Raw genomic sequence first — 26,453 nt, forward strand, 5'->3', positions numbered from 1 at the left:
TGTGTAATGCGTAGCATGTGTGTGTGCATGCATGAGTGTGTTTTGGAGGAATGACATCCACTGCCCTCTGTATTTCCCAGATTGTTGACTAAAAGGTACCACATCATCTGGATGACATGTCACAAAACGTGCTGATGTTTGAGAGGTGGCTGTGATTGAATAAATATTTGAGAAAATTTAGGGGTCTTCCTTGGGAAAAGGGTATTTTCTCAGCAAAAACGGATGAATGAAATGGTATTTACTAAAAAAGAAGAGCAAACCGTGGCAGTGAATTGCTTGCTGATCAACAACCATAGATGCTATTCCTTCTAATGGAAACTGCACTGCATCTCACAGCCTCCCCTGAGCAAGAGGCCTTGGTCTGAGCTGTGCTGGCGACAGAGGCCGTGTGTGATGCACATGGCTGAGACCCACTGAAACCTCGCGCGCCCCGCTGTGCTGGTGGCTGAGGTCTCGGGCTCTTGCCCTGAGGTCTGTGCCGAGTGAGGGGCCATTTGGGGAAGAGGTTGGTTCTCTGCACAGCCACTTCTAATGTTGCCAGAATTAATTTGTTGCACCTTCTGGTACAATAATAAAAGAAAACACTGAATAGTTGGGCATGATTAGCTTGAAGTTTATTTGGTAAAAAGTTTTTCCCTAGTTACTGTAAATTAGTATAGAGATAATGATGTTATGAACAAGAAAGAAGTTTCCTACGGGAAGAACAGAACTGCTTTAGTAGAGAATCTGTGACTTTATAAGTGACAGATTGTATGAGCCTATGAGGTAGATGGAGAGAAACATCTGCGAGATGAGAGGAGTAAAAACAGAGAGAGAAAGAGACAAAGAATTTAACTGTTCTTGAAGTTGCCTTAATTTTACTAGACAGAAACCTCCAGAACCCCTGAAATTGCTGAAATTGATAGGTCTATAATTAAAGATCCTTTAGGGGGATGCTATTTCTAGTAGCATAAATAATTTGGTGCATGGATGAATCATTGCATCATAAGGAAATGATGAAAAGTTCAGGATAAATTTCAAATAAAATTTTCAAATGTGGAAAAGATTTAATGGCATTCAATTCACATTCATTGCCTAAAGTGACTACGATTCCATGCTAGAACTCTCTTATTCTGATATGAAATATGGATAAAAAACATGACAAGCATTAAATATGGTAAAATAGTAAAAAATAATCCCTCTTAGATCAGGACAGTGTGGTCACTATCATCAATCTTATTGAACACTTTCTGTTTGTCCTGGATGCTTTGGGAGGTCAGAAAAGGGAAGTACAAACAGAGAGAACAAAACTAGGATTATTAAAAACCTATGGCTACCTACACAGGCACACAAAGTAATTCAATAAAATCTTAAAATTTAGAAGTATTTAACAACTTTGCTACTTTCAAATTTAAGTCCACTTTGCATAGAACAATTACAAAGAATTTGATAACAGCCCTAAATTATGACTCAGAAGAGCAATTTTGATATTTAAAATACTTTCAAATATAGCCAGAAAGTTACTGAGAAACTATTTTATTATAAATATAGTAAAAGCTAATGAAAAGATATAAATAAAAATACAGTGGAGTAGAAGGCTGGATGTCACTTGGTAAAAAGTAGGTGACTATTTAGCAGCAGTTGTGGAGTGGTGGGGAGCAGAGGGGGTGCCGGGCAGGGCCAAAAGTACCTGATGTGGACACAGGAAGAGCTGACCCACCGTGCCTGGCCAGGGCAGGGGCAGGAGCTGGAGCAAGGTGACCGTGGCATCCACGCACTTTATAAAAGGAGACTGCGACAAAAAGTTCCGGATTTCTCCCCAGGACTGGGCAGACGCGAGGCCTGGAGCCCGTGTGGGGGCTCCACACAGGCTCAGGGCCTCAGGTGGGCACATGGCCTGGGTCAACGTGCTTCTTACAGGAGCTCACTGCCACCCGCTGATGTGCTGCTCAGGCATAGCGTGGACTGTGGTGCCCTTGGGCTACTGGGCACCAGATTTCTAACTCTCCCGTGATTCTCATGTGGAGCAAAGACTGAGAACCACTTCCCCAGAAAGCAGTGTGCGTCTGGCCCTAGAGTGCTCACACTACACAATTCGTAGTATATTTTCATGCAGTGTAATATTGCACAGCAGTAGAAAGGAATCCACCAACTAGGTATCACAACAGACTTGTTTAAATACAACACAGTTGACAGAAAAAGCAAACGTGAGTCCATTTATGTGATACTCAAAATGGAAGATAAACAATATATTGATTGGTGTTCAAGATGTCATAACATTATAAAGCAATGAAAAGAATTTTGGAACACTAAATTTGGAGTTTGAGTTTCTCTGTTTTGGGAGAAAAAAGATCTGATGTTGAGGGTTTCCTAAAACTTTCTGAAGATCATGGCAAGTGTTAGTTTCTAAAACTGAGCCCTAAAACTCACCATTTTTCACTGATTTACTAAAGTTTTAAATTTTCCTCTGCAAGTATTTATTAGTTAGCATAAACAGTCCTTTACACACATAAAGCAAGCCACCTGCTAGGGAAGACCACTGCCAGTTCGGAGAAGTGTGAAGTGAGTTTCCCTTCTGTGACCACTCTGCTCCCAGCAGGTCTGGATCTGACACCAGACCGGGCCATCAGTTTGCCCTAAGAGACAGGGAATTCGGGATGGCGGGCAGAGGGCTTCACACCCACTCATGGGACAGAAGTGAGCAGCAGTGGGCCATTTAGTGATATTAAAGAAGCAGAGAATATAAATAGGGAAGAAGAAACCTAAAGTTTTAAGCAAGCCACTAAAAGTAGTTATTTATACTAAAAATCAAATGAAAAGCAATACTATTTTTCCAAGAGTATCATTAGAACAAGCATTTTTCCAGTTTCTGCCAAATTTAAACATGCAGACGTGTCTCAGTGGGACATTGGACTGAAGTCAGCTCTGTGGCGCCTCACACTGTGAGACCTGTGACAGCACTGCGAGACCTGTGACAAACAGCACACACGCCTTAGCGCCCATGCTACCCGGAGACTGATTAACCAGGTGTGTGAGTGTTTCACAGGATGGTGATGGGGAACCTTTTAGAGACCAGGGTGGGCTGAAACCCAAAACCACTTATGGACTGCAAAGTGTCAATGGAGTGCTTGAACCTGGACACAGCTTTTAGTTTAGAAAACACAGGTTGTACATTAACATCTTTTCTCAGAAAGAAAAACAAATAACATGTCTGCCATAGATTTGCTACCACTGCCATAGGGTATTATGCAGCATTTTTATTTTAAATAAATCACTGTAAATGTGCAAATTCAGAAATGGACTTACCACTTAATTTTAAATTTTAACAGCAAGTTGTGAAACAATATGTATAAATCATTAAAGTGTGTGTGTGTGTGTGTGTAAGCACGCGTGTGAGTGTACACAATGCATCAGGGTGAGGAGGCGTTTATGAGTCTATATGAAGTATTCAGAATATTTATGCTCTGAAAGTAAAGAAAACTTTCAAAAGACTATACAATAATCCCAGCACTGTGAAGGCTGAGGTAAGAGGATCATTGCAAGTTTGTGACCAGCCGGGACTACAAAATGAGTTCAAGGCCAGCCTGAACTAGGTTGAGAGACCCTGTCTCAAGAAAACCAAAAGAAAAGGAAAAAAAAAAAACAAAAAACAAAAAACGCAATTGGTTTAGTGTTAGCTATCTTAAGAATAGGATTGTGAGAAGTATACATTTTTATTTCTGTGGATGTTACAGTTGTGTGAGCTTGCATTATATTTGAAATTCTATGCTTTCCACTTTCTTAGGATTAATGAGGTACATATATTCTTCTTTTCAAAAATTCTCCAAACAGGAAGAACTGAGTCTTTAGATGTAAACTGCTCTTATCACCATTCCTATTTTTGTGACTATTGCATATAGGAAAAAAAAAAAAAAATGGCTTCAGGCAAAGCATAGAGGGTGGACATTCTGCAAAGCCGAATCCTGTCCTAACCACTCTCTATCCCAGCCAGTCTCTCTTCTGTGGCCTTTATCTCTCTATCAACACTGTGTGTGCTCTGCTACAAAATGGAACAGGCAAGCCGGCTGTGAATCTGGAGGAGAGCAGCAGAGTCAGGCCTCGGAGGCACAGCACACAGGAGGCTCCTCTGTCACATCTGGTCCCTTTGGCGCACACGAGGTTCTGTGGCTCTCCAGGGAGGCTTTGAGAACAGGGCATGAGCCTCTGGTGCGCAGGAGGCTGCAGGATATACTGAAAAGATGCGGCACGAACCCTTCTTGCTTACTATTTTGCAAGCCCAAGAATGTAATGGATCCAAATAAAAGGGAACCCTACAGGGTCATACGTCCTGAGCCCAAAGGCTGAAGCCTTTCATCCCCTAACTTCCTCCGGTAAAGTTGAGATGTCAGTAGTAAGAGATCGCAGATTGGTTCAGATGAAATGAGAAAATATGGCAGAGTGCAGGTGCTCAGAGGCTAGTCGCTCTACGATTACTAGTTCTATTCCTTTCCGGCAAGGTGAAGGAAGCAGAGGTATGGGAAATACACGGCAGCGATGCTTGAAAATAAAAGAGAGAGCAGGGCTGGCGTCAGAGGTCTGCGTGGTGGTCAGAAACGTTTCCTTCACAAAGTGTCCTTGCAGTCCTGCTGTGCCTTTGAGGCAGGAGATAGACTTTACCTGAACTCGCCATGCCTGAGGCTTGGTTTTTTGTTTCAGACTTTTGCTATTAATTCAAGTGCCAAAAAGTTTGACCAAAGCCTATAAGGATCCTTAGTCCTATCACTTAAAACACCTCGTTTCAGGGGACAATATTAAAGAAGAAAACTTCCTAACAAAAATTCAAGTGAAGAAAGATGAAATAGCCTTGAATTTTCATTTTTTCCGAGCATTAATATAATACTTTACCGGTTGTGGATTCTAAATGTCCCCTACTGCTGCCTTCCAGAAACGTATTTTGGTCAATAAGGTCACAGGAGCCAAACATGAAAACAAACACAATAATAAAAAATACATGGAGCAAAACATGTTTTGATTCAGAATGTGTATACCTATAGTGATAGTTTTAGAGAATCCATTCCCAACAAACTATGTTACTATGTACTGTAGAATCTGTGTGTTTTTTTTTGTGCTATTTAATATACCCATTGATAAATAAACATTGTCATATAACAAGATATATTGCTGTTGGTTTAATTCATTTGACTATTTGGTATTCAATATTGAAATACCACAAACCATCATAATTTCAGTTAAAATGTCTGTAGTACTTTTTGTATAAATTGTAGGTATTCCACAGAGCACTGTCCTAGCTGTAGTTTATTGTATGGTAAATTTTGCGTCAATCACATTGGCTAGTATGTATCACCTAAGTATCTGTATAGAAAAATGAAAAAAAGTTAAAGACTGGGTATCTGTGAATAAATATAGACATACATATATCTATATGTGGAAAGATAGGAATGTATAGATATATGACTTTGTCTGTATCTGTCCAACAATTTCCAGTAATATAAAGATTTAATTTGTCATGAAACATATACCACCCATTATTTCTTACTGGAAATATAGTACCTGAAGTTTTTTGGTTATAATCAAGAGCTCAGGAGACCTGGAGAGGGATTAGGGCATGAATATTTCATGGGTTAATTTTGAAGGCTGATATGGAGAAGTCTGATTTAACACCTGAACATATCCTTAGATTGCATAGAAAAATCTCTCTTGACACGTGCTCACTTTCAGAATGTTGACAAACTAAATTTCAAAACCTCAATTTTCTTATCTCTAAATTAGATCAAAGAATAGCTTCAAAAACATGTCTTCCATTTTAGCATTAGAAGGCTGGCTATCAAAGGCACATGTTAAAGAGGAGACAAAACTAAACTGAAGGCTAAGTATGTTTTACCCAGGTTAGGGTAGTGCTACAGAGTGGATTGTTAATTTTTAAAAATTAAACTGTTAAATTAGTGACTACACCTGACCAGCGGTGTCCTCACGTAGTCATTTCTCTAGTGGCACTGAACTTGGCAACATGCCTTTTTTGGTTTTTTTTTTTTTTGAATCAGGAATCAAACTCAGGACCTTACACTTGCCAGGAAGGCACTGTGCCACCCAACTATACCCCTGGCCCGTGACATCTTTATCTAATGGAATATTCACAATAAGACAGTAGTAGACACTCGGTAAACACCTGCATATTAGGTCTTAGCCACTGGTAATTCTGCTGCCTCATGGAAGTGGCCTGGATTACATGGTGGAAGAGGCCACCTGGAGCAGAGCCATGCCCACCAGCCAGTGATGCTCACAGAGCACCATTTTGGACCATCAAGTCTCAGTAGAGCCACCAGATTTCTTTAGCTGCCTGAGCAGCCCTAGACAAAACTCAGGAGAACTCACCAGTGGACCTACACCCAGTGTAGACAATTGGAATCAAATAAATTATTATTTTTGTGAGCTAATGTTTTTGGAGTGGCTTAATTCTTATCAGTGAACATCTAATCCATTTAATTTAAAAATTTGATAGGTTAAACATTTTGTTGTTGACATTGAATTCAATAAATGATAACTAGGAGTGGCCTATCATGTAAATTTTTAAGTGAATTACTTCCTAATACATTAGTAAAATAGCAAACACTGAGAACACAATTGGAAAATAGATGTTAAAGAGGACTAGCAATTGTAAATTTTCTTTGCTGGATTACTACTTAAAAACACAAATGAGGCGGCAAATGCCTGTGATCCCAGCACTTGGGAAGTTGAGGCAGAAGGATCCCTGTGAATTTGAGGCCACCCTGAACTACAAAGCGAGAGCATGTTTCAAAAAGACAAAAACAAGCAAAGAAGCAAACAGAAAACCAAAAACAAACAAACAAACAAATCCCACAAGGTTGAAACATGACAGATAGACATTAGACTCACAGGTACATGCATGTATACTGGTAGACGATGACAGACTGTATTTGAAGAACTTACTGAAACATGATTTTCTATGGAGCAGTTGCTGAAAAATCTTGCACAAAGATTCTTCAGTTTGTGCAGTGCCCCTGCATGTGCACCGGCCTTGAAGGACTGTCCCAAGGATGCCAATGTAAGCGGCTGTGCAGTCCTCACTTCCGGAGCATGTGACATCCCGTTTGCTTAAAGTGCCAATGCAGGTCTCATCTTCATGGCACTTTTCAGTCACGTGGGGCCAGCATTTCAACTGAAATGTCCTGTAACGCCTCCTAGGAACAAAGAAGCCAGCACTGGAATGAGATTTTGAATAATGTTATTTCACATTAACAGATAATGCTAATGAGACACTAAAAGAAAACAAGATATTTCTGGATTCCGGGACATAGCTGAATACTCAGATGGTGCATTCAAATCTCCCAGTAGGTTCGTGGAAGAAACAGTAGCAGAAGCTTGTGAATGACTGTGCTTTGTGATGAAAGACAGAAGCGAAACGGAGGAGTCCCCAGTTGCACTTTCCCTCATTACTAACTTTATTTCAGTGGGTGATGATTTGCAGCATGAGCTACTTGAGAGATTTAGGAGCAAGAGTTTTTAAGTCTAATGTGGTTTTGTGGCTAGAATTTGGCCACGATTTCGCATCAAGTGATTTCAAATAAGCACTTGGGCTTCCAAGCCAGTTTTGCTACAGAAATAGAGGTGTCGTGTTCTTTTTCTACATTTCTGAGCAGACTAATTAGAATTCACAAAATGCCTTGTTTTTCTGACAGCAGAGCTAATGTAAAGTAAAACATCACAGATTCACTTTATGGCTAAGATAATCCATTGGACCTGCATCCACGATCACTTTCCTGACTACCTATTTGACTCTTGCTGGAATAGCTTTGAATAAAAATCTGGATAACGTGCAATTATTCCATTTTTAAAACTTTCACAGGACAGGAACATTCTTCTCATTGGAGCTACTGATATTTATCAGCCAAAATTGCATTTTTCCTTTTGTGGGCATGAGAGCTGAGCATGTGGCAGGCATGAGCTTGTTTGTCCATACACTGCTTTTTTGTTCAAAAAGCAAAAGCCACATTGTTTTTAATAATCTTATGTTTAAATTACCTCAAAAGGTCAGGTTTTTAATATAATGCAGAAAAATAATTATGTGTATTAAAATTCATAACTAAGAAAACCACAAATTGCATAAGCATAAGATTCTGAGACGGGAGGGATAAATATGTGCCCTCAAGTCAGTTAAAGTAAAATATCAAAGATAAGTAAATTTTAAAAGTAGTGTCATCCAGGAAACTGACAGAAAATAAGCTCACAGTTAGATGCAATTTATTCTTTTTTGAACTTGCTCTGCTATATTTAAATTGTAAAATTTATCTGCTTGTAGAAGTTATTTAATTTGGAGAACAAGTAGTGAAATTTTGTGAATATAATGAATTAAAGAATATTTAATTAAAACTATTAAAGTAGACTAGATATGTAAAATATTTGAAATTAAAATCTGTAATTTAGCTTGAACAGTTTTGATGGTAACATTTTTATTACCCCAATTTTTCATATTCTTCAATTTTTAATTTTGATTCATTGTTCTAAGAAAGAATTTAAAAATCTAATCTCTGAAAAGAAAATGAACATTTTGTCTATGTTTTTGCTGTTAATTTCTAGCTACATTGTAGACAAAATATATGGTTTCCATAATTTTTGCACATGAAATATATTACACTTGCCTTTGTGATCTAATATACAATTTTGAATATATACCACATCACTTATAATACATAGGTGTATTATAGAGATTTACTTTTAAAAAGCAGACTAGTTTCTAAACAAATAGTTCTTCCATGCATGTGAGGTTTTATATATGAAAATATGTGTTATAATTTTCAATAAATTTCTAAAATTTTATAATTGGCAAAATATAATCTTTTCTCCCAAGGGATATATGTATGCAACAAAATTAATGAGAAATGGTCTCTTTTGGTATTTTCAGAAACTCAAGGCATTTCAAGCCCATCCAAGTCCAATGGGAAACAAGGACAGAAATAGTGTTTTAAACCTCAGTGGTCTGCTTTGTCATGTACAGGTTTTTCTGCAAAAAGGGGGTGATGAAAGGTTTCCTACTTGGAAACTTTTTAAAAATCTAAATTACATGAACAATAATTTAATATAAATGCTATAAATCTCCCTAGGGCAAAAGTGTTTCCCTTAGAGAAATGAAATGATTTGTCTCTTCATATTGAATATTAATATTATATAATATTTCCATCATCTCTATAAAGTATTCTTTGAGGGACTTGCTAAAAGGAATTGAAGACATGCAGTCCTTTTGCTATGAAGTATATTACAAAAGACAAAAAACTGTGTAGGCTTAACCGTGACAAAGTGCTTCAGACGGGAACTCCTGTTCCTCTGCACTGCAGCTCTGTGAGCCATCATAGCCTTCTTCCTTCTGCTCCTTTCCTAATTTCAGGGGTGCTCATTGCCTTATAATAACATATATTTTCTTATTTTTAAGTGCTTGTGTAAAATGCACGGAACAGGCATTTTTATCTCTTGTTCACTAACGCTGAGCGTGCTCATAGATGCTTCATAAGCATCTCCTAACGGACCAAAGACAGGACTGAGTAACACTCAGACAAAGAGAAGGGGCACGCTCCTGACACGGGTCCAATCTGCTGAAGCTGCCTTCTGCTCTGCGAGCATTAGCCTGGGACAGAAAAGATCTGTTTTAAAGCTCCAAGCGTCAGCTTAATAAACTTCTACCATGCGTGCAACCTTTTATAATCACACTTAGAAACAGAGAAGAAAGTTGGGGTTCAAACCTGGACTCTTGACTCATTCACTCGTTCAGAAAGAATGCACCATTTTGGTGGCACTATTTCCCAGCTACCATGACATGTCTAAATTCTTCATCTTCCAATGCTACTCTGCATTTGAATTTCGAAAGAGAACACTAGATGTGTACTGCAGCGTCAAGCCTTGCATGCCAACAGATGGTGACAGGAGTTGGAGCTAATGTAACCAGCCCAAGTGTGAGGACTGCACTAGGACAAACAAGGTGCAAAATCACAGAGTCAGGGCCGTGTGCCCTCGCTCACCTGCACAACTCATCATCACGACAGCTGCGAATGACACTGAGGCAGGTAGGGGGTGGGCCCGAGTCTGCCATGCAGCGTCTGCTGTGAAGAGCTTCCCTGGATTGCTGGCATGGGGTGTCCGATGGCGCGCAGTCACAGAAGGCCAGCATCTGGGCCACGTTCAATGGCACGCTCTGATAGAAGGACTGTGTGGCCGTCTGGCAGTGGTCCCGATCGCACAGGCTTCCCTGGGCTGAGCATGCTTTAAGGTAAGAGGCCAAGTGTGCATTACAGCCCACGTCACCAACACAGGCCTCCATGATTTCCAGACAGGAGGGCATCCCTCTGGATCCTGAAAGCAACCACAGTCACATCATCTGTGGAAGAAATGTAAAAATTTGCCTGTATTTTATAATACTGTAACTGGTAGGCTATGCCACTTAGTTGGTATTAGCCTATCTGAAAGAACTATATATTTAAACTGTATTGTCTACTTTTTAAAGTGAAACTTTTTTTTTATTTATTTTTTATTTTTTTGGTCTTTTATGTTTTTGTTGGTACCGGGGATCGAACTCACGACTGCATGCTTGCAAGGCAGGCGCTTATGCTGCTGAGATAAATCCCTAGCCCCTTTAAGGTAAAACTTAAAATAATTCATAAAATTATCATGGTGGGAAGGGGTAATTAGGTTCTACTTGAATTTTTTGTCCTCTTTGATGTTATCTAGAAGGAAAACAAAGAAACTAATTCATTACTGAAAGATTTTCTAAAAATTTTAGGAAAATATTTGAATGAATGATCAAGCTAAACACAAACCAGCTCATCTGACACTTATTTAAGCCCTGACACTTAAAATTGTTGAGGCTGAGATGAAATAAATAAGCTTCTGTATTATGACTTGAGTTAAAGAACCCAGTGTTGAGGATTTGGTTACTTAAATATTTAAACAAACACTAATGACAAGGCCATGTGTGCTGATGTCAATGAAGATTGCAGAAAGGCAAGTGCAGAATATTGTCTACAGAGAAATCCCTTTCCGCTACAGTCTTAACTGGATAGATACGCAATTTAAAGACTGTTTCCGCCTCAGAAGATCTTACTCTCCAAGAACTTTTAGGAATTCTAATGAGGGATTGGCAAACCAGACAGAAGTGAACTCAGTAGCCACGTAAGTCCAGAACCTTCGTTTAAGGAACAGAGCACCAAGCAACACGTGAATGGTGATCTCTGTAACTTCCGTCACTAAGCGTTCTGTAACCTGGTTGGGAAGACACAGTGACCAAACCCAAATAAAATATGAAAAACACTAACAGATACATGGATAATGTCAGAGGGAGATAGTAAGGCCAGAGGTTCATTTTAAAATAAAAATTACATTTTTGCCATCAGCTATTAAGGTGTTAATGCATGTTGTGGTATACACGTTCCTTCATGACTCAGTTTCTCTCCCTATGGGCTTTCTGTTCGTATACCTGCCTGCCAGCCCTCTGCACACAGAGGATGATATGATCGCAGGAAATTCCTTCCCACCACTTGTATGTCATGACCTCTTCAGACCTCCTGTACTGTCCCAGATGGCCTTGATAGGTGTTGTTTTTCATTTTCCTGTTGATTAAATCTCAGTCTAGGAACACTGTTTGTTCTTCAGCCAACCACTCTCTCTCCAAGGAAGTGCTGATATTCCTACATCTATGTTTTTACTACTCCTTATGAAATTAAATACCACCAAGCAGATCTCAGTGAGTTGTGTAATTTTCTTAAAAAATAAGAATTCCAGGCTATACTTTCTGCTATGCATTAATACCTGTGCATTGAGACATATCGTTAAGTCTGCACTAAAACAGCCCAGAAAATGCCCCGGGGTCCAAACGCATCTTTGAATCCCTTAACTGCAATGTTGCGTACTTGGAGAGGATATCTTAAAAGAAGTAAATAAGATTAAATGAGGTCATACGTGTGGGACCCAGAGGGGGTAGATTTAGCCCTCTTGTAAGAAGATGTAAGGGGAGAATAAGAGATGGCTATCTATTACAAGCCAGGAGGAGAGAGGACTCCTCAGAAACACACTCTGGTTGACCTTGAGTGGGGACATTCAGCCGGAAGAACTGTGAGAAAATGCAATCCTGTTTTTTAAACCTGTGACATTGTGTTACAGTAGCCTGGGTGGAGTAACTAACCTACTATAAGAGAAATTATTCCCCAAACAACAAAAGAGTTACTTTCAATGTGAGAAAATAAATTTCACTTTTTGATGGATGCTGTTTTATATGCTGTGATTGCAATCAATTTTCTGCACAAGCAAGGCCAATTTCATGTGATATTCATATATATGTGCTGTATAATTGAGGGTGTGAACACACCCTTTGAGCAAAGTCTGCACACAAAGGCATTTCAAACAGTGGCTTAAATGCTGAAGATGAGTAACCTTGGATTCACTTTTTCTTGCATTCCCATGTAATTGCTCATCCCGCCACAATGTTTCTTCTGTGGCACTGTGGACATCTCACAACTGGGCTTCCACATTGGGTCTCAGTTAGTTTTCAGTACAAAAGCCAAAAACTATCTCATCAAAGACCACAACTCTCTGCAGACTGAAATCTTTTCGTGGTTTACTGCAGCATCAAAATTAAGAGCGAGCCAAGGTTTTGCTCTTGCCCTCTACTGCATTCAGCCTTCTCTTCCTGCACCTCTCACTTGCTCTCTCATCTCTAGCTGGTGTCTTTCTGTTTCTATAGTCTCCAGACAGATTCACAGCTCGGGACTTCAGATTCACTTCTGTATTTCTGTAACCCAAGCATCCATCTGGCTCATTCCTTAGTTTTTTAAAAAATTTTTTCTCAAATGTTAATTTCTTCAGAATGCTTTTGTGGCAATTCTACTAAACTTATAGGCCATCCATTCAGACCTTTTTTTCCTCCGTGTTTTAATTTTCTTCTTAGTACTCATTGCTATTTGAAGTACACATATTTTAAAGATATTTCTCTTGTCAATTTTCTCTTTTCCCTGTGTGAATGCTGTGATGCACCACTAAGAGCTCAATTTTCTAATTTCTCTCTTGGTGAGTTCATGGTCTACAGGAACATTAGTGATTTGGGGGTGTTAATTTTATATCCTGCTACATTACCAAATTTGGTCATTAATTCTAGGTTATTATCAAATTTGGTTATTAGTGCTATATTATTAATTCTAGTAGTCTGTGGTGGAGTTTTGGTATCTCTTATGTATAGGATCATTTCATCAGCAAAGAGTGTCAATCTAATTTGTTCTCTTACTATTTTTATTCATTTTATTTCTTTTTCTTGTTTAATTACTTTGGCTTGTGTCTCAAAGATGATATTGAACAGATATGATGACAAAGGGCCAAAAGTCTTCACTGTAAGGAACACAGCCTCTTTCTTCACAAAGGGTATTGGGAGAACTGAACTGCCTTTGCTCAGGCTGAAGACTGAACCTAGACCCACATCTTTCACCAGTCACTCAACTAGTCAAAATCAACCAAAGGCATAAACATTAAAACGAAAACACATAGTCTGCTAGAAAATGGAATAAATAGGTAAATAAAGCTTCTGAAGATATAAGTGTAGACACTTTATGAATAAAATCATCATTGCATATAAATATTACAAAGAATTAACAAACAGAATCACATTAAATTAAAAAGCTTCTACACCATGAAGAAAATCATTAAGAGTGAAGACACAACCTATTTAATGTGAAAAATTTTGCCAGCTACTCCATAGACAGAGGACTAATATCTAAATACATAAAGATACAAAATTTAGCTCCTCCTCATTTAAAGACCTGATTCAAAAATGGGCACTTGAAACAAAGAGACACTTTTCAGATGAAGAAGTACAAATGGTCAGTATGTACATGTAAAAATACTGGACATGGCTGGCCATTCCGACAATAGTGAGATTTCATCATTCCAGAAGGAATGACCACTGCCCAGTAACCAACCAATAACAGTTGCCGGTTAACAGGCTTTAGGGCAGGACAGAGGTGTATAAATCATTAGGGACGTAAATTATAAGTTGGTTGGTATGTAAACTGATACTGTCACTGGGGAATCTAGAGGTTCCTTTTGACCCAAAAAGTCTCCTTTTAGGTAGCTTTCAGAAAGAGTTAAAGCCATCTTATTATGATGATCCATGCACACCCACATTTATGATAGCACAATTTATAATAACTAAACCTGGAAAACAGCTCCTCTATCCATCGATAGATGAGTGGGTAAGAAAATGTGGTCTTTATGTACCATAGAATTCTGCAATGTAATAAAGAGAGGTAAGTGAAATTTTAGTAAATGAAGGCACCTCAAGATCATAATCCTAAGTAAAGTAAGTCAAGCCTGTTGTCTCTTTCATGTGAGCAAGCCAAAACACAAGATATGAAACAGAGAATTGACAGTAGGAAGTGGGAAAAGCTTCTTCAGAGGGGAAGGAAAACAAGAGACTGGGGAAAGGAGAGGGAAGAGAGGGAAAAAGGATTGGAAAGGAGACAAATAATTGAAGAAGAAATGGAAAGAGAGCTTCATGTAAATGAGGGGAAGGGCTGGAGAGAAGCAAGGGGAAAGGGATCTTTAAAAAAGAATTAAGACATGTTACCCACAGGTACAAATCCTCCACGATGAACGTGCTCGTCATGTGCTACACACATGTGCTAATTTAAAAACCAAGTAATAGATAAAGAAGTATAAGTGAGTTTATTACACTTCATGACAGTGCCATTCGAAGATGTTGTTTTGTTTTACAGTGATGACAGAGAATTTTAAGATTCAGCACATCAGTGTTATATTCCATTTCTTTGTTGGGCTTTACTGTGTAAGAAATGTTTGTTATGTGAAGTAGAATTATCAGTGCTTTATTAAAATATATATAGAAATACTTGTAGTTGAATTTTAAACACAGTTGAGCTTATTTTTCCAACAAAGTGCACCTGATGGCTCACAGATGTGCCAAAATGCTGATTCCCTGGCCCCGGTGAGGTTGCACTCATTTATACTCCTGGGATCTACCAGTATTTCTTCCATGTACACCACGAAATTAGAACACTTAGGAAGCACTTCTTTGTGTCATAAGTGTAACTCATAATGTTTACCCTAAATATTTGTTCTTAAATAGTAAAACATTTTGCAAAAGACAGATTCCTGCTTGTGATTTAGGCAACAGGTTACAAACTTTCCAGGGACAGCTCATGCCTACCACTGCTCTATGCGGCTCCCTTCCCCGAGAGGAGGTCCATCTGAAAGGCCTGCGTCTGCAGCCAAACTGGACACAGTTAAGTTCTTAGCACAAACGCTACTGCATCCTAATTTCTGCTTCTGTCTAACCTGGGTCCCTTCTATAGATTCTGTTGCTGGGTGCCCACCTGCTTATAATTTGGGTACACAAACCTCTGGGAACCTATGCAAACTCCTCAGATTGCGAGAGTGTTGGTAGAGAGCAGCGATTTTGCTTGTTTCCTAAACTTGTTGATTCCCGGGCTTAACACATGGCCTGGAACATAGTAGGTGCTCAGAACTGATCACTCATCAAGTCAGCCAGCCAATCAGTCAACCAATCTTACCATATATCATTTATTTGCCCAATATTAAAAACAGTAAGCTATAAAAATAGTAAGCTCCTTCAGTGAGGGAGCAATTATTTTTAAAACGCACAGCATAGAACGTAGGACACTGTGCATGTTCCACAAGTATTTGCTCAATGAGTCAATGAATGAAGCAGTGAAGCTCACATTGTGTCCACCCTTCAGCCTGGTTTTCTTTTACTTCATAATTCTTTTTGGACAAGTTAATGGTACTGAGTGTTTTGTTTTACTCTCCCAGGATTAACAGATACAGAAATGACTGAGTTAATATCAGAGAATAAATATTTGCAACCATTTTTGTGATTACACTCAACGCTCCTGAGTTCATTTCCGCATACCAACCTGAAACACTGTCTTGACCGACTTCAACGCCAAGGTCCTCACTTAATGTGGGAACTTCGTTCATCTGGGCATCCTGTATGCAAACGTCTTCGAACAAACTTTTCCAGATTTGACTGCAGGCGACGTGGGAAGAATTGTTGCACTGGCAGGTCCACAGAAGAGTTTCTGTCAAGCTCTTTCTCAGGGCCGCACAGAGCTGCCTACCCCCGGGATGCTTGCATTCTTTGGCCTTTCTGCTGCAGACTTTGCTGAAATTCTCGTACAATGCAGCGCAGTGTTGAGATTCCCAGCAGATGCGCGCTGCTGTGACACAGTCGCTCTGCTGTTCAGCCGCTGACAATACATCTTTCCTGGGGGACCACTGTGTGATGGCTGGCGGTGAAGCCAACCCTGAGGGCAGCACTGGCTCTCCTTCTATAAATAAGATGAGAGAAATGATAACGCCAAGGAAATTTATGATTTCTACATGCCTTTATATAGGACATGGCATTAGAAAGTGTTTATTACCCACGATCTTTCAAAATTCATTGAAAAGTTACTTGAAGGGATTGAGCTATTACAAATAATCTTGGACTTAAAAAATTGAGATATTTCATAAAAGTTTATGGACTTACATAATGTTCATGCTAAATTTCTTTTAGTGGAATTTTGTCCTTATCATTTACTATTGACTTTTTACTAAATTTTAATGATGATTGTTAGAAATCACACAATGTAAAATACATACAATGTTTTTGTTCTGTTTTTTGTCTTTTCCAGACAGGGCCTGGCTATGCAGTTCAGGCTCACTTTGTAGCCCAGGCTGGTCTCAAACTTGCAAAGGTCTTCCTGCCTCAGCCTCCTGAGTGCTGGGACTGCCAGGAGTCTTGTGCCATACCTGGCACAAAGTTCGTGTGATCTATTATTTCTCACGTTTGTGAATTTCCACTCTCCTGGAAATCTGCCTTTACAAACATGTTCCTCAATCATTTTCACTATTGTCTACATTAAATAGCCTTTTCATTTTCAATCTCGTTTTTTGTTAGTTTGTATTTGTCATACCTACTGATCACATTCATCAGAGTGAATTTGTACCTTACAAACGCACTTTAACTGTTTTCCTCATTTTCTCTGCTGCCTTAAATCCCACCCCTGCTCCCCATTTATGAAAGTTTGTTTCCATGTTTCCTCTTTCCTTTTTCCCTCCCTTCCCCTTCTTTTCCTCCCCCCACCTCGTTCCCCTTCCTGTTTGCACATGTTCTTCCCACTTCGCAGAATCTGTCCTCCATGGTGCTCCTTGTTTACCTTTTGGGTTCATCACGCAGTGAAAAGATGTTGTCTTTAAACTGCTGTGTTTTCTCCATTTAGAGCCATCTATGTGTGTATTTCTACCCTGCTACCATGACTGACCTCAGTTCTGAACTCAAAGGTTAACTGGCCTGGACTGACATCCAAGAGGTTCAAAAATTGTTTAACAAGTTTCCTAGATGACTAATGACACCCAGGCAGCCTGCTAAAAAGACACAAAATCTCTGCTACAATATCTAGGAGAAACTGGTTACCAGAAACTGCAAATTTCTCAGAACTTCTGGCTTCTGTAAAATTTGAATTTTTGACTTCACAAAATCAATGGCACTAGCCCACACTGTCAGTGCCTGGGAGCACCCAGGGACCTACATGTGCAATACCTGGATTCACTCACTGAGGCTATCTCCCCTTGCCTTTACACTGTAATAGCCACTGTCCTTCTGACCAAGAAAGCTGACAAGCTCTCCTTATGCCCAGACCTAACTGTCCCAATGCCACATGCACTCATATCTGGAATAGCTGTAAAATAAAGCCCTTGACAGTTGCTGAGTAAACCCTGTTTATGAAGGAAAGCAACTCTGTTAGGACAGGCTAGATATGCAGTGGTCACCTTGGACTAATTATTTTGATCAAAGCTCTCCTGTTACCACTTCCTGCAGCTGTTTGGAAACCTGCACCACCAACACTAAACCTGCACCCTCAAGGCCTCTCCAACTGACTGAAACATCAATCCTAGTCATAAGAATTTTACCTGGTAGTCCCTGAGTGCCCATCTGGATCATAGCCAAACCTGCCCCCACCATGTGCTCTGCAAGCTCAAGCCACAGAGCTGGCACCTACCTCCCTAAAACCAGCTCCGGCTTTGGCATCTGTGCTACTAGCCTTGACCCTGAAATGGCATGATCTGGTGCTCTTCTGTACCTACTCAGGCTGACTGAGACAACAAAAGTTTATGGGGTCCGGCCATGAAAAATCATCCCTAGCTATGGCCTATCCTTGAAAACTGGCCGTAATAATGGGCCTGCATTTGTAGCAGAAATAGTTCAAAACCTGGCTGAACTATTAAATATTAAATGCAAATTACATGTGGCATACAGGCCATAAAGATCTGAAAGAATTCCCTACAGGAAATTCTTGTAACCAGTTTAGGAAGACCAGCTAAACCATAGTCACTGGTGCACACACCACGTTAACAGCACTTAAGGTTTCAAGAACTCAGTCTTAGATACACTATTTCAGAGCCCTTCTGAATTTCTGAAAGAGTTACCCAGACCAGACAGCTCCTCTGAAGCTCACTCTAAAGAAACAAGGAACTCAAATCCCTGCTCTGATCACCCAAAGCTAGTCCATGCACAGGCGAAGCCTGAGGGCATCATTCACAGGACTGCTACAGAAAAGATGGGCTTAAATCATGCCTTGTCCTAAAAACACTGTGATGGGGAAAACAAACCAGAAACTCCTTGTAGGAATTTCAGTCTTAGGGAGCTTAACTAAGCCCCATCATAGGACCACTGACAGCCCCAGTGTTAGTGCCTCTTGCTTGGCCTTGTATCAGATCACATGTAATATGCCCAGCAAAGATTTGCTGAGCAAATTAAAACAGAGAAGAAATACAGTGGAAGATGTATACCCTCCAGCCAGTATGCTTCAATTTGCTAGTTGCACAGGTAACAGTTCTGGTTAAAGATTCTGCTACTTTTGTTTCTTAGAAATGGCTGGTTTGATGCATAGCTGGTCACTATGGTGCATACTGTAAGAACCAGTCCTCAATCAACAAACCATTCTGCTTCTGTACTTTCTGCTTGCTTATCCCACATAAGCACTAGGGCACCAAGGACTGGGGTCTGTTATTTTGAGAATGATCCTAATCAGTGCCCATCAACATAAACAAATCTGCCTCCAAATCCTGGGGTGTAATATTAGTGTTTCTGCTTGCTGTACCACTGTGAGTCAAAGGGGAGGTCATAGGACAAGTATTTTTGAACTACTGAATAAAATTAAAACACAAAATTTGTGGATGTAGCGAAAGCAGTACTTGGAAGGGGAATCACAATATTAAACACTTTTATAAACAAAGAGAAAAGCTTAAATTGGTGAAAAAGCCTTTCATTTGGAAGGAATTAAAGAATAGCTTAATCCTTTAAAAAAAACAAATAAATAGCCAGCAATCTCTCAGACAAAGGACTTATATTCAGAACTCAAAAACATCCCCCCTCAAATTCAAACACCTTCTCCAAAAATGGGTATCTGAGATGAACACATGTTTCTCAGATGAAGATATACAAATGGCAAATGAATACATGAAGAAATGTTCACCATCACTGGTCATTCAAGAAATGCAAATTAAAGCAGCACTGAGATTTCATTTCACTCCAGAAAGAATGGCTGCCATCAAAATATCAACTGATAACAAATGTTGGTGAGGATGCGGGGGGAAAGGAACACTACTCCACTGTTGGTAGGAGTGTAGACTGGTGCAACCACTATGGAAATCAGTTTGGAGAATTCTCAGAAGTCTAGGATTGGAAATCTCATTCAATCCAGCTACTCCCCTCCTGGGTAATTTCCCAGAAAAACTGACAAGGTCATGTCACAGTGATATATGCACACCCATGCTTATAGCAGCACAATTTGTAATAGCTAAATCTTGGAAACAACCAAAATGCCCATCTACTGCAGAGTGGATGAAAAAATGTGGTAATTTTATACAATGGAATAATACTCAGCTATGAAAAGGATGATCTTGAGGCTTTTGTAGATAAATGGAGGCAATTTGAGACTATTATAAGTGAAATAAATAATCATATTGGTAAATATCAAATTGTTTCTCTAGTGTAAAAGGTAATAAACACTGTAAGAGTAATAACATCTGAAATGTGTCATAGCTATTGTAAAAGTGAAAGGGAAGGGAAGTGTACTAAAGGATATAAGTGTATGTATATTTAAGTGTGTAAGATAGATAATTGTGGGAAACTCTGCAATTGGCTGTCATCTTACGTTAATATGACAACAGCCATCTTAATGTTAAGTTTCTATTTGATAGTTAAGTTTCCATCTCTCCTCACCTAGCCTGTCACATGCCCCTGTGGTTTGGCCCATGCAATGATTATGCTAATTAACCTGCCTTATGAGCCTGTGCATGGGAGATTCGAATCACCCTGTAGCCTCTGGTGTTGCTAGAACTTCCACTGTTGCTAAGTTACCTGCTGATGTGTCAGAACTCAGCTCCCTCCCTAATACCCTATATATTCGTTACTCCTTCTTTGAATAAACGAGACTTGATCAGACCACAGTCTTGTCTCCATTCTTTGTGTCTCTTGTCTCTCCCAAACCCCCACTCCCCCTCTAGGGTCTCCGTTGACTTACCCACGGATCTGGACAAGTGGCACCCCAACGTGGGGCCCAAGAATGGGGGATCCAGTGAGGGACTCTGTTTGAGAGGCCGGCACAAAAACAGGATGGAGAAAATTCTGAGAATACAGGAAAAGACTATGCAGGAGCCTGGTGCATTTTCTGAACCTCGGTAAGTGAACAGTGATTATGGGACAAGAAGTGAGCCAGCATGAGATTTTTGTTGAAAGTCTAGGAAAGGCTTTAAAGGTGCCAGGAGTAAAGGTTAAAATCAAGCAATTGCGTCAATATTTTGATTTACAAAAGAAGCTTGTCCTTGGTTTCCTATTGAAGGGATGATCGATTCCAAATGATGAAAAAGGTTGATTCTGCATTTAGAGATTACTATGATGTTTTTGGACCTGAAAACATCCCAGTAACTGCCTTTCATTACTGGGGCTTAATAGATGAAATTTTATCTCAGAAACAAAGTGATCTGATAATTGCTAATGTTGTTGAAAAGGGTGAAAATATATTACAAGGAGAAAATCTTAAAAGCAAAACTAAACAAACAGAAGGGACCAAGAGACAGGACCTTATGTCCTTTGATAGTGATAATGAGGAGGTAAACAGTGCCTTGGAGAACAAAGACAAAGGAAACAGACAAAGACTGACATGCCTCCAAGCCAAAAACCCATTCTCTATGACCTAGAGGGAGCCCAGCCAAAACCAACTTTACCCTGAGCTACCTTTAGTGACTTACACAGATGAGGACAATGTGGACTGGAATAGTCTAGCAGAAGAGGCCGCAAAATACTATAGTCATAATTGGCCAGTTAATGCCCAACCCCTCAAGGCTTAGCACACTGCAGCTCAGCCCTGCCCAAGTGGCCTGTGAAGACAAGGCCCTCAGTGTGGCCTTCACCCCACGCCCTCCTCCATACTATAATGGCCCTACCACCCCTGCTCCAGAATGTCCAGCTTTCAATCCTAGGAAGGAATTAAGAGACCAAATTGAACTTTTAAAAGAACAGATTGAACTGGAAAAAGAATGTCAGCATTTAATAACCGAATTAGAAAGGCTAAAAACAGTGAAGTTCAAAATGAATAGTGACAGAAATCCCAGAGTCCGGGATTTTTCCCACTTAGTGACACCCCCCCCCCCCGCCCAGGGGCATGATTTCTAATTTTACCCCCTGGCTTGACCCCATATTGGAGCTGGATGCTTTCCCTGTGACTGAAACAAGAAATGCAGAAGACCAGCCTGTCCACAACTACACCGGTTTCAATTTCAAACAGTTAAGAGTTAAAAGCAGCAGTGGCACAGTGTGGAGCTACAGCCCGTATACTCTTGCTGTCTTGGATTCTTTGGCCCACAATTGGCTTATACCTATCGATTGGCAAGGAATGGCCCAAGCAACCTTATTGGGAGGGCACTATCTTTTATGGAAATCAGAATATATAGAGAATTGCAAAGATACCACCAGGTGTAATACACAAGCTGGCAATGGGTGGAGCTTTGATATGTTAACGGAAGAAGGTGCCTATGCAGATAAAGATGCCTCAATGCAGTTCATCCAGTGCTCTTTGCTGAAATTCAAATGGCAGCTACTCGAGCATGGAGAAAACTGCCTTCAAAGGGCAATGCGAGCTCCACTCTCAGGAGCAGTAAGCAAGGGCCCGATGGAACTTTCTCAGAATTTGTTGATCGTTTGATTACCACCACTGGCAGAATCTTTGGCCATGCTGATGCAGGTACAGATTTTGTAAAGCAATTTTAGCCTTTGGAAATGTTAATGGTGCCTGTCAGGCTGCTATTAGATCTCATGAAAAGAAAACAGACCTGACAGGATATATACGCCTTTGCTCTGACATTGGAAGTGCTTACCAACAAGGCCTTGTTATGGCTGCTGCCTTGCAAGGGTTTACAGTTAAACAATTCTTATCTCAAAGAAATAAACAAAAATGTTTTACAGGCGGAGGAACTGGTCATTTTGCAAAGAACTGCAAAGAGGACTCCAAAAATAGAGATTCCAATGTCAATGCAAAAGCCAAAGCACCAGGATTATGCCCTAGATGTAAGAGAGGGTACCATACCATTGGGCAAATGAATGCAAATCTAAAAGGTATGTTAACAGAAAAGAGTTGCCTCCACTGCAGGGAAATGGGAATCGGGGCAGCCCCAGGCCCCCAAACCCAAACAAATCTTTGGGGCAGACAGCTTTGTTCCAGCAAACAGCAATCCATCTCAGACCTCTCTAGTTCCACAAGAGGGAGTGCAGGATTGGACCTCAGTTCCACCACCCACACAGTATTAACCCCTGAGATGGGGGTCCAGCCCTCCCTACAGGAATTTTTGGGCCCTTACCAAAGAATACATTTGGCCTGATAATAGGATGCAACAGCTCAATGCTTAATGGACTACAGGGTTTTCCAGGCATAATTGATAATGATTATTCTAGAGAAATAAAGGTCATGGCATCCTTACCTAAATACATTACTACCTTCACTAATGGACAAAGGTTCACTCAGTTACTACTCTTGCCTTTAATTCAAACCACTAATAAAATAATCTCCCAACAACAAGATGATAAAGGATCTAGATCTTCAGATGTCTTTTGGGCAGAAGCAATTTCCGCTCAGAAACCCCTTATGTCATTATAGCTAGATGGTAAAGAATTCTCCAGCCTTACAGTTATGGGTGCAGATGTTATTATTGTTAAAAAGGAAGACTGGCCTCTGACCTGACCCTTAGATATTACCATGACTCATTTAAAAGGCATAGGTCAAAACCAAAACCCAGAGAGAAGTTCAAAACTTATGACCTGGAAGGACAGAGAGGGCAATCAAGGCACAATACAGCCATATGTCATAGCTGGATTACCAATAAATCTTTAGGGTAGAGATCTATTGGCACAAATGGGGTTAATTATGGGTAGCCCAAGTACCATTGTCACTGCTCAAATGTTAAATAGTGGTTATTCACCTGGTATAGGCCTTGGAAAAAATAATACAGGAATGACAGAGCCCATAGAGACTGTACCAAAGACAGACCAAGCTGGTTTGGGCCATTTTGCATAGGGGCCATTGACTCTCCTGCAATCCATGCAGAGAAAATTATGGGCTGTCAGAGGAGCCTGTATGGGTTGATCAATGGTCTCTCACCTCTGAAAAGTTAGTGGCTGCACAACAGCTGGTGCAGGAACAGCTTGAAGCAGGCCATATAGTTTCTAGTAATTCCCCAAGGAACACTCCCATCTTTGTCATTAAAAAGCAATCAGGGAAATGGCGATTGCTACAAGGTCTTAGAGAGGTAAACAGGACTATGGTCTTGATGGGAGCCTTACAGCCAGGCCTCCCTTCTCCTGTTGCTATAACTTTGGACTATTTTTAAATTGTCATAGATCTCAAGGATTGCTTTTTTACTATCTCTCTGCATCCAGATGATCAAAAATGTTTTGCTTTTAGTTTACTAGTTATTAATTTTAGAGCCCCTGTGCAAAGATTCTAATGGTGAGTCCTGCCACAACATATGGCCAATAGCCCTGCCCTATGCCAGTCTTTTGTTGCTTCACCAATACAGTCTGTGAGAGACCTCTGGCCAGAAATATAGCTCATTCATTATATGGGTGATATCTTGATAGCTGGAAAAAAATGGGGAAAGAATTTTAAGATGCTATGATGCATTACAGGCTGCATTACAGGATAGAAGACTTGAGATAGCCCCCAACAAAGTTCAACTCACCAATCTATACACACATTTGGGTTTTCAAATGAGGAGACCTCAGATTTCTTCTCAGAAGATATAATTGAGGCTAGATAAACTTCAGACTTTAAATGATTTTCAAAAACTTCTTGGAGATATTAACTGGCTCATGCCCTACGTAAAAATTAGTGAGTGAGTTAAAACCCCTTTATGATATCTTACATGGTAATCCTGACCCTACATCCCCTTGCAAACTCTCTCCAGAAGGAAAGCAAACAATACATACTGTTGAGCAGGCCATTCAGTCCCAGACCATTGCCTTTATAGATTATGGTAGACCCTTGAAATTTATCATATGCAAGACTACTCTCTCTCTAACTGCTGTTTCCTGGCAGACAGAATCGTTAATGTGGGTTCATTTGCCAGCAACACCTAAAAAGGTCATTGAATCCTATTATCAGGCTATGTCTACCCTCATTCTCTTGTGAAGAGAACAAGGAAAATGTTATTTTGGTAAGGAGTCAGATATGATCATACTGCCTTTTACCAAAGAACAGATTAATTGGCTCATGCAAACAACTGAATTCTAGCCCATTGCCCTTGCCTCCTACACAGGGCTTATAGATAACCATTATCCCCCGGACAAGCTTATTGAATTTGCCAATAAGCATTCGTTTGTCTTCTCTATGGTCATGTTATTCAAACCTTAAAAAATGTTTTATTAGTATTTACTGATGGCTCCTCAACTGGCTTAGCAGCTTATGTTTTTCAAAACCAAACTGTACCCTTCCAAACAAACAGTGCAGTAGCCCAGATCACAGAGTTGCATGCTGCCACTGTAGCCCTTTCTGGATTTCCCAATAAGCCCATATATTTATATACTGACAGTGCTTATATTGCACACTCTGTGCCCCTGCTAGAAACAGCTGGTCAAATCAAAAGTGCCTCCAACACTGGAGATCTTGTTTAGGCAAGTACAGATGCTTATTATAAAAAGAACTTGACTTTTTTTTTATCAGACATCTACATGCTCACTCTGGGTTACCAAGACCTCTGGCTGATGGTAATCATGCGGCAGACCTGGCCACTCGACCACAAGCACAAGCTCTTCTTTGTACTTTAACTAACGCTAGCTCCAGTGATCACGATGATAATGTTACTTCAGCACAAAAGAGTCATCAATTACACCATCTCAATGCCCAGACCCTCCGGTTTATGCATGAGATCACTAGAGAACAAGCCAGACAGACAGTAAACAATTGCTCCTAATGTGCCACACACCTCCCAGTTCCACACTTTGGAGTTAATCCCAAAGGACTAATCCCCAATGCGTTATGGCAAATGGATGTCACCCACATTCTTGTGTTTGGCAACCTTAAATATGTTCATGTTACTATAGATACCTTTAGTGGTTTCATTTATACCTCTTCCCAGACTGGTAAAGCCACCAAACATGTTATTAGCCATATGTTAACTACCTTATCTGTTTTGGGATGCCCACTGCAATTAAAAACTGATAATGACCCAGGATATGCTAGTTCTGCTTTCACCCATTTCTGTCACCATCTTAATATTCATCATATAAAAGGCATACCTTATAACCTTCAAGGTCAAGGCATAGTTGAAAGGGCACATCTCTCCCTAAAACTCACGGTTGATAAAATAAAAAAGAGGGAATGGTACCCCACAAGGGGGTCACCTAAAAATATTCTATCTCATGCCTATTCATCCTTAATTTTTTAAATTTGGATGCCACCAGACAATCAGCAGCCACCCATTTTTGGCATACTGAAACACAAAAGCAATTTGCTTCTATACTTGTAGAGACGCCCTGACTAACTCATGGCATGGTCAGACCCAGTCTTATCTGGGGACAACAATCAGTATGCATATACTCTAAAGAGATGAAATCTGCAAGATGGCTACCAGAATGATTGGTTAAACAAAACATCAAGTGCAACAAATAGAGGATAATGTTCTGGATGACTCCAGGGATGATAATGCCCCCTGAGAGATTTTTTCCCATCCCTTGTTTTTTAGATGATGGAACTGAAAATCTGGATCCTTTCCACTGAGAATTTTGATGGCTCTACTGCTGACCTCACATGGTGGCCTTGGACCTCCTATAAGCAAAGAACAACTACAAAGGCACTTGTATGGTAACCCCTGTGATTGCAGAGGAGGTTTTACCTGTGATAAATATAACAAAGGCC

At 40.1% G+C, this 26,453-nt stretch overlaps 1 protein-coding gene across 1 annotated transcript in view; it reads right to left on the minus strand.

Moving 5' to 3' along the window:
- The window catches only part of Gfral (GDNF family receptor alpha like), a 59,259-nt gene that overhangs the window by 23,648 nt on the left and 9,158 nt on the right, over window positions 1-26,453 (minus strand). Inside the window, 3 exon segments of the mRNA XM_063252420.1 lie at window positions 6,928-7,178; window positions 10,008-10,331; window positions 10,631-10,709. Coding sequence (XP_063108490.1) covers window positions 6,928-7,178; window positions 10,008-10,331; window positions 10,631-10,709 — 654 coding nt within the window.

Source organism: Cavia porcellus, unplaced genomic scaffold, assembly GCF_034190915.1.
Source record: "Cavia porcellus strain 051 isolate PalLab524CR breed Dunkin Hartley unplaced genomic scaffold, mCavPor4.1 scaffold_7, whole genome shotgun sequence".
Classification (NCBI taxonomy): Eukaryota; Metazoa; Chordata; class Mammalia; order Rodentia; family Caviidae; genus Cavia; species Cavia porcellus.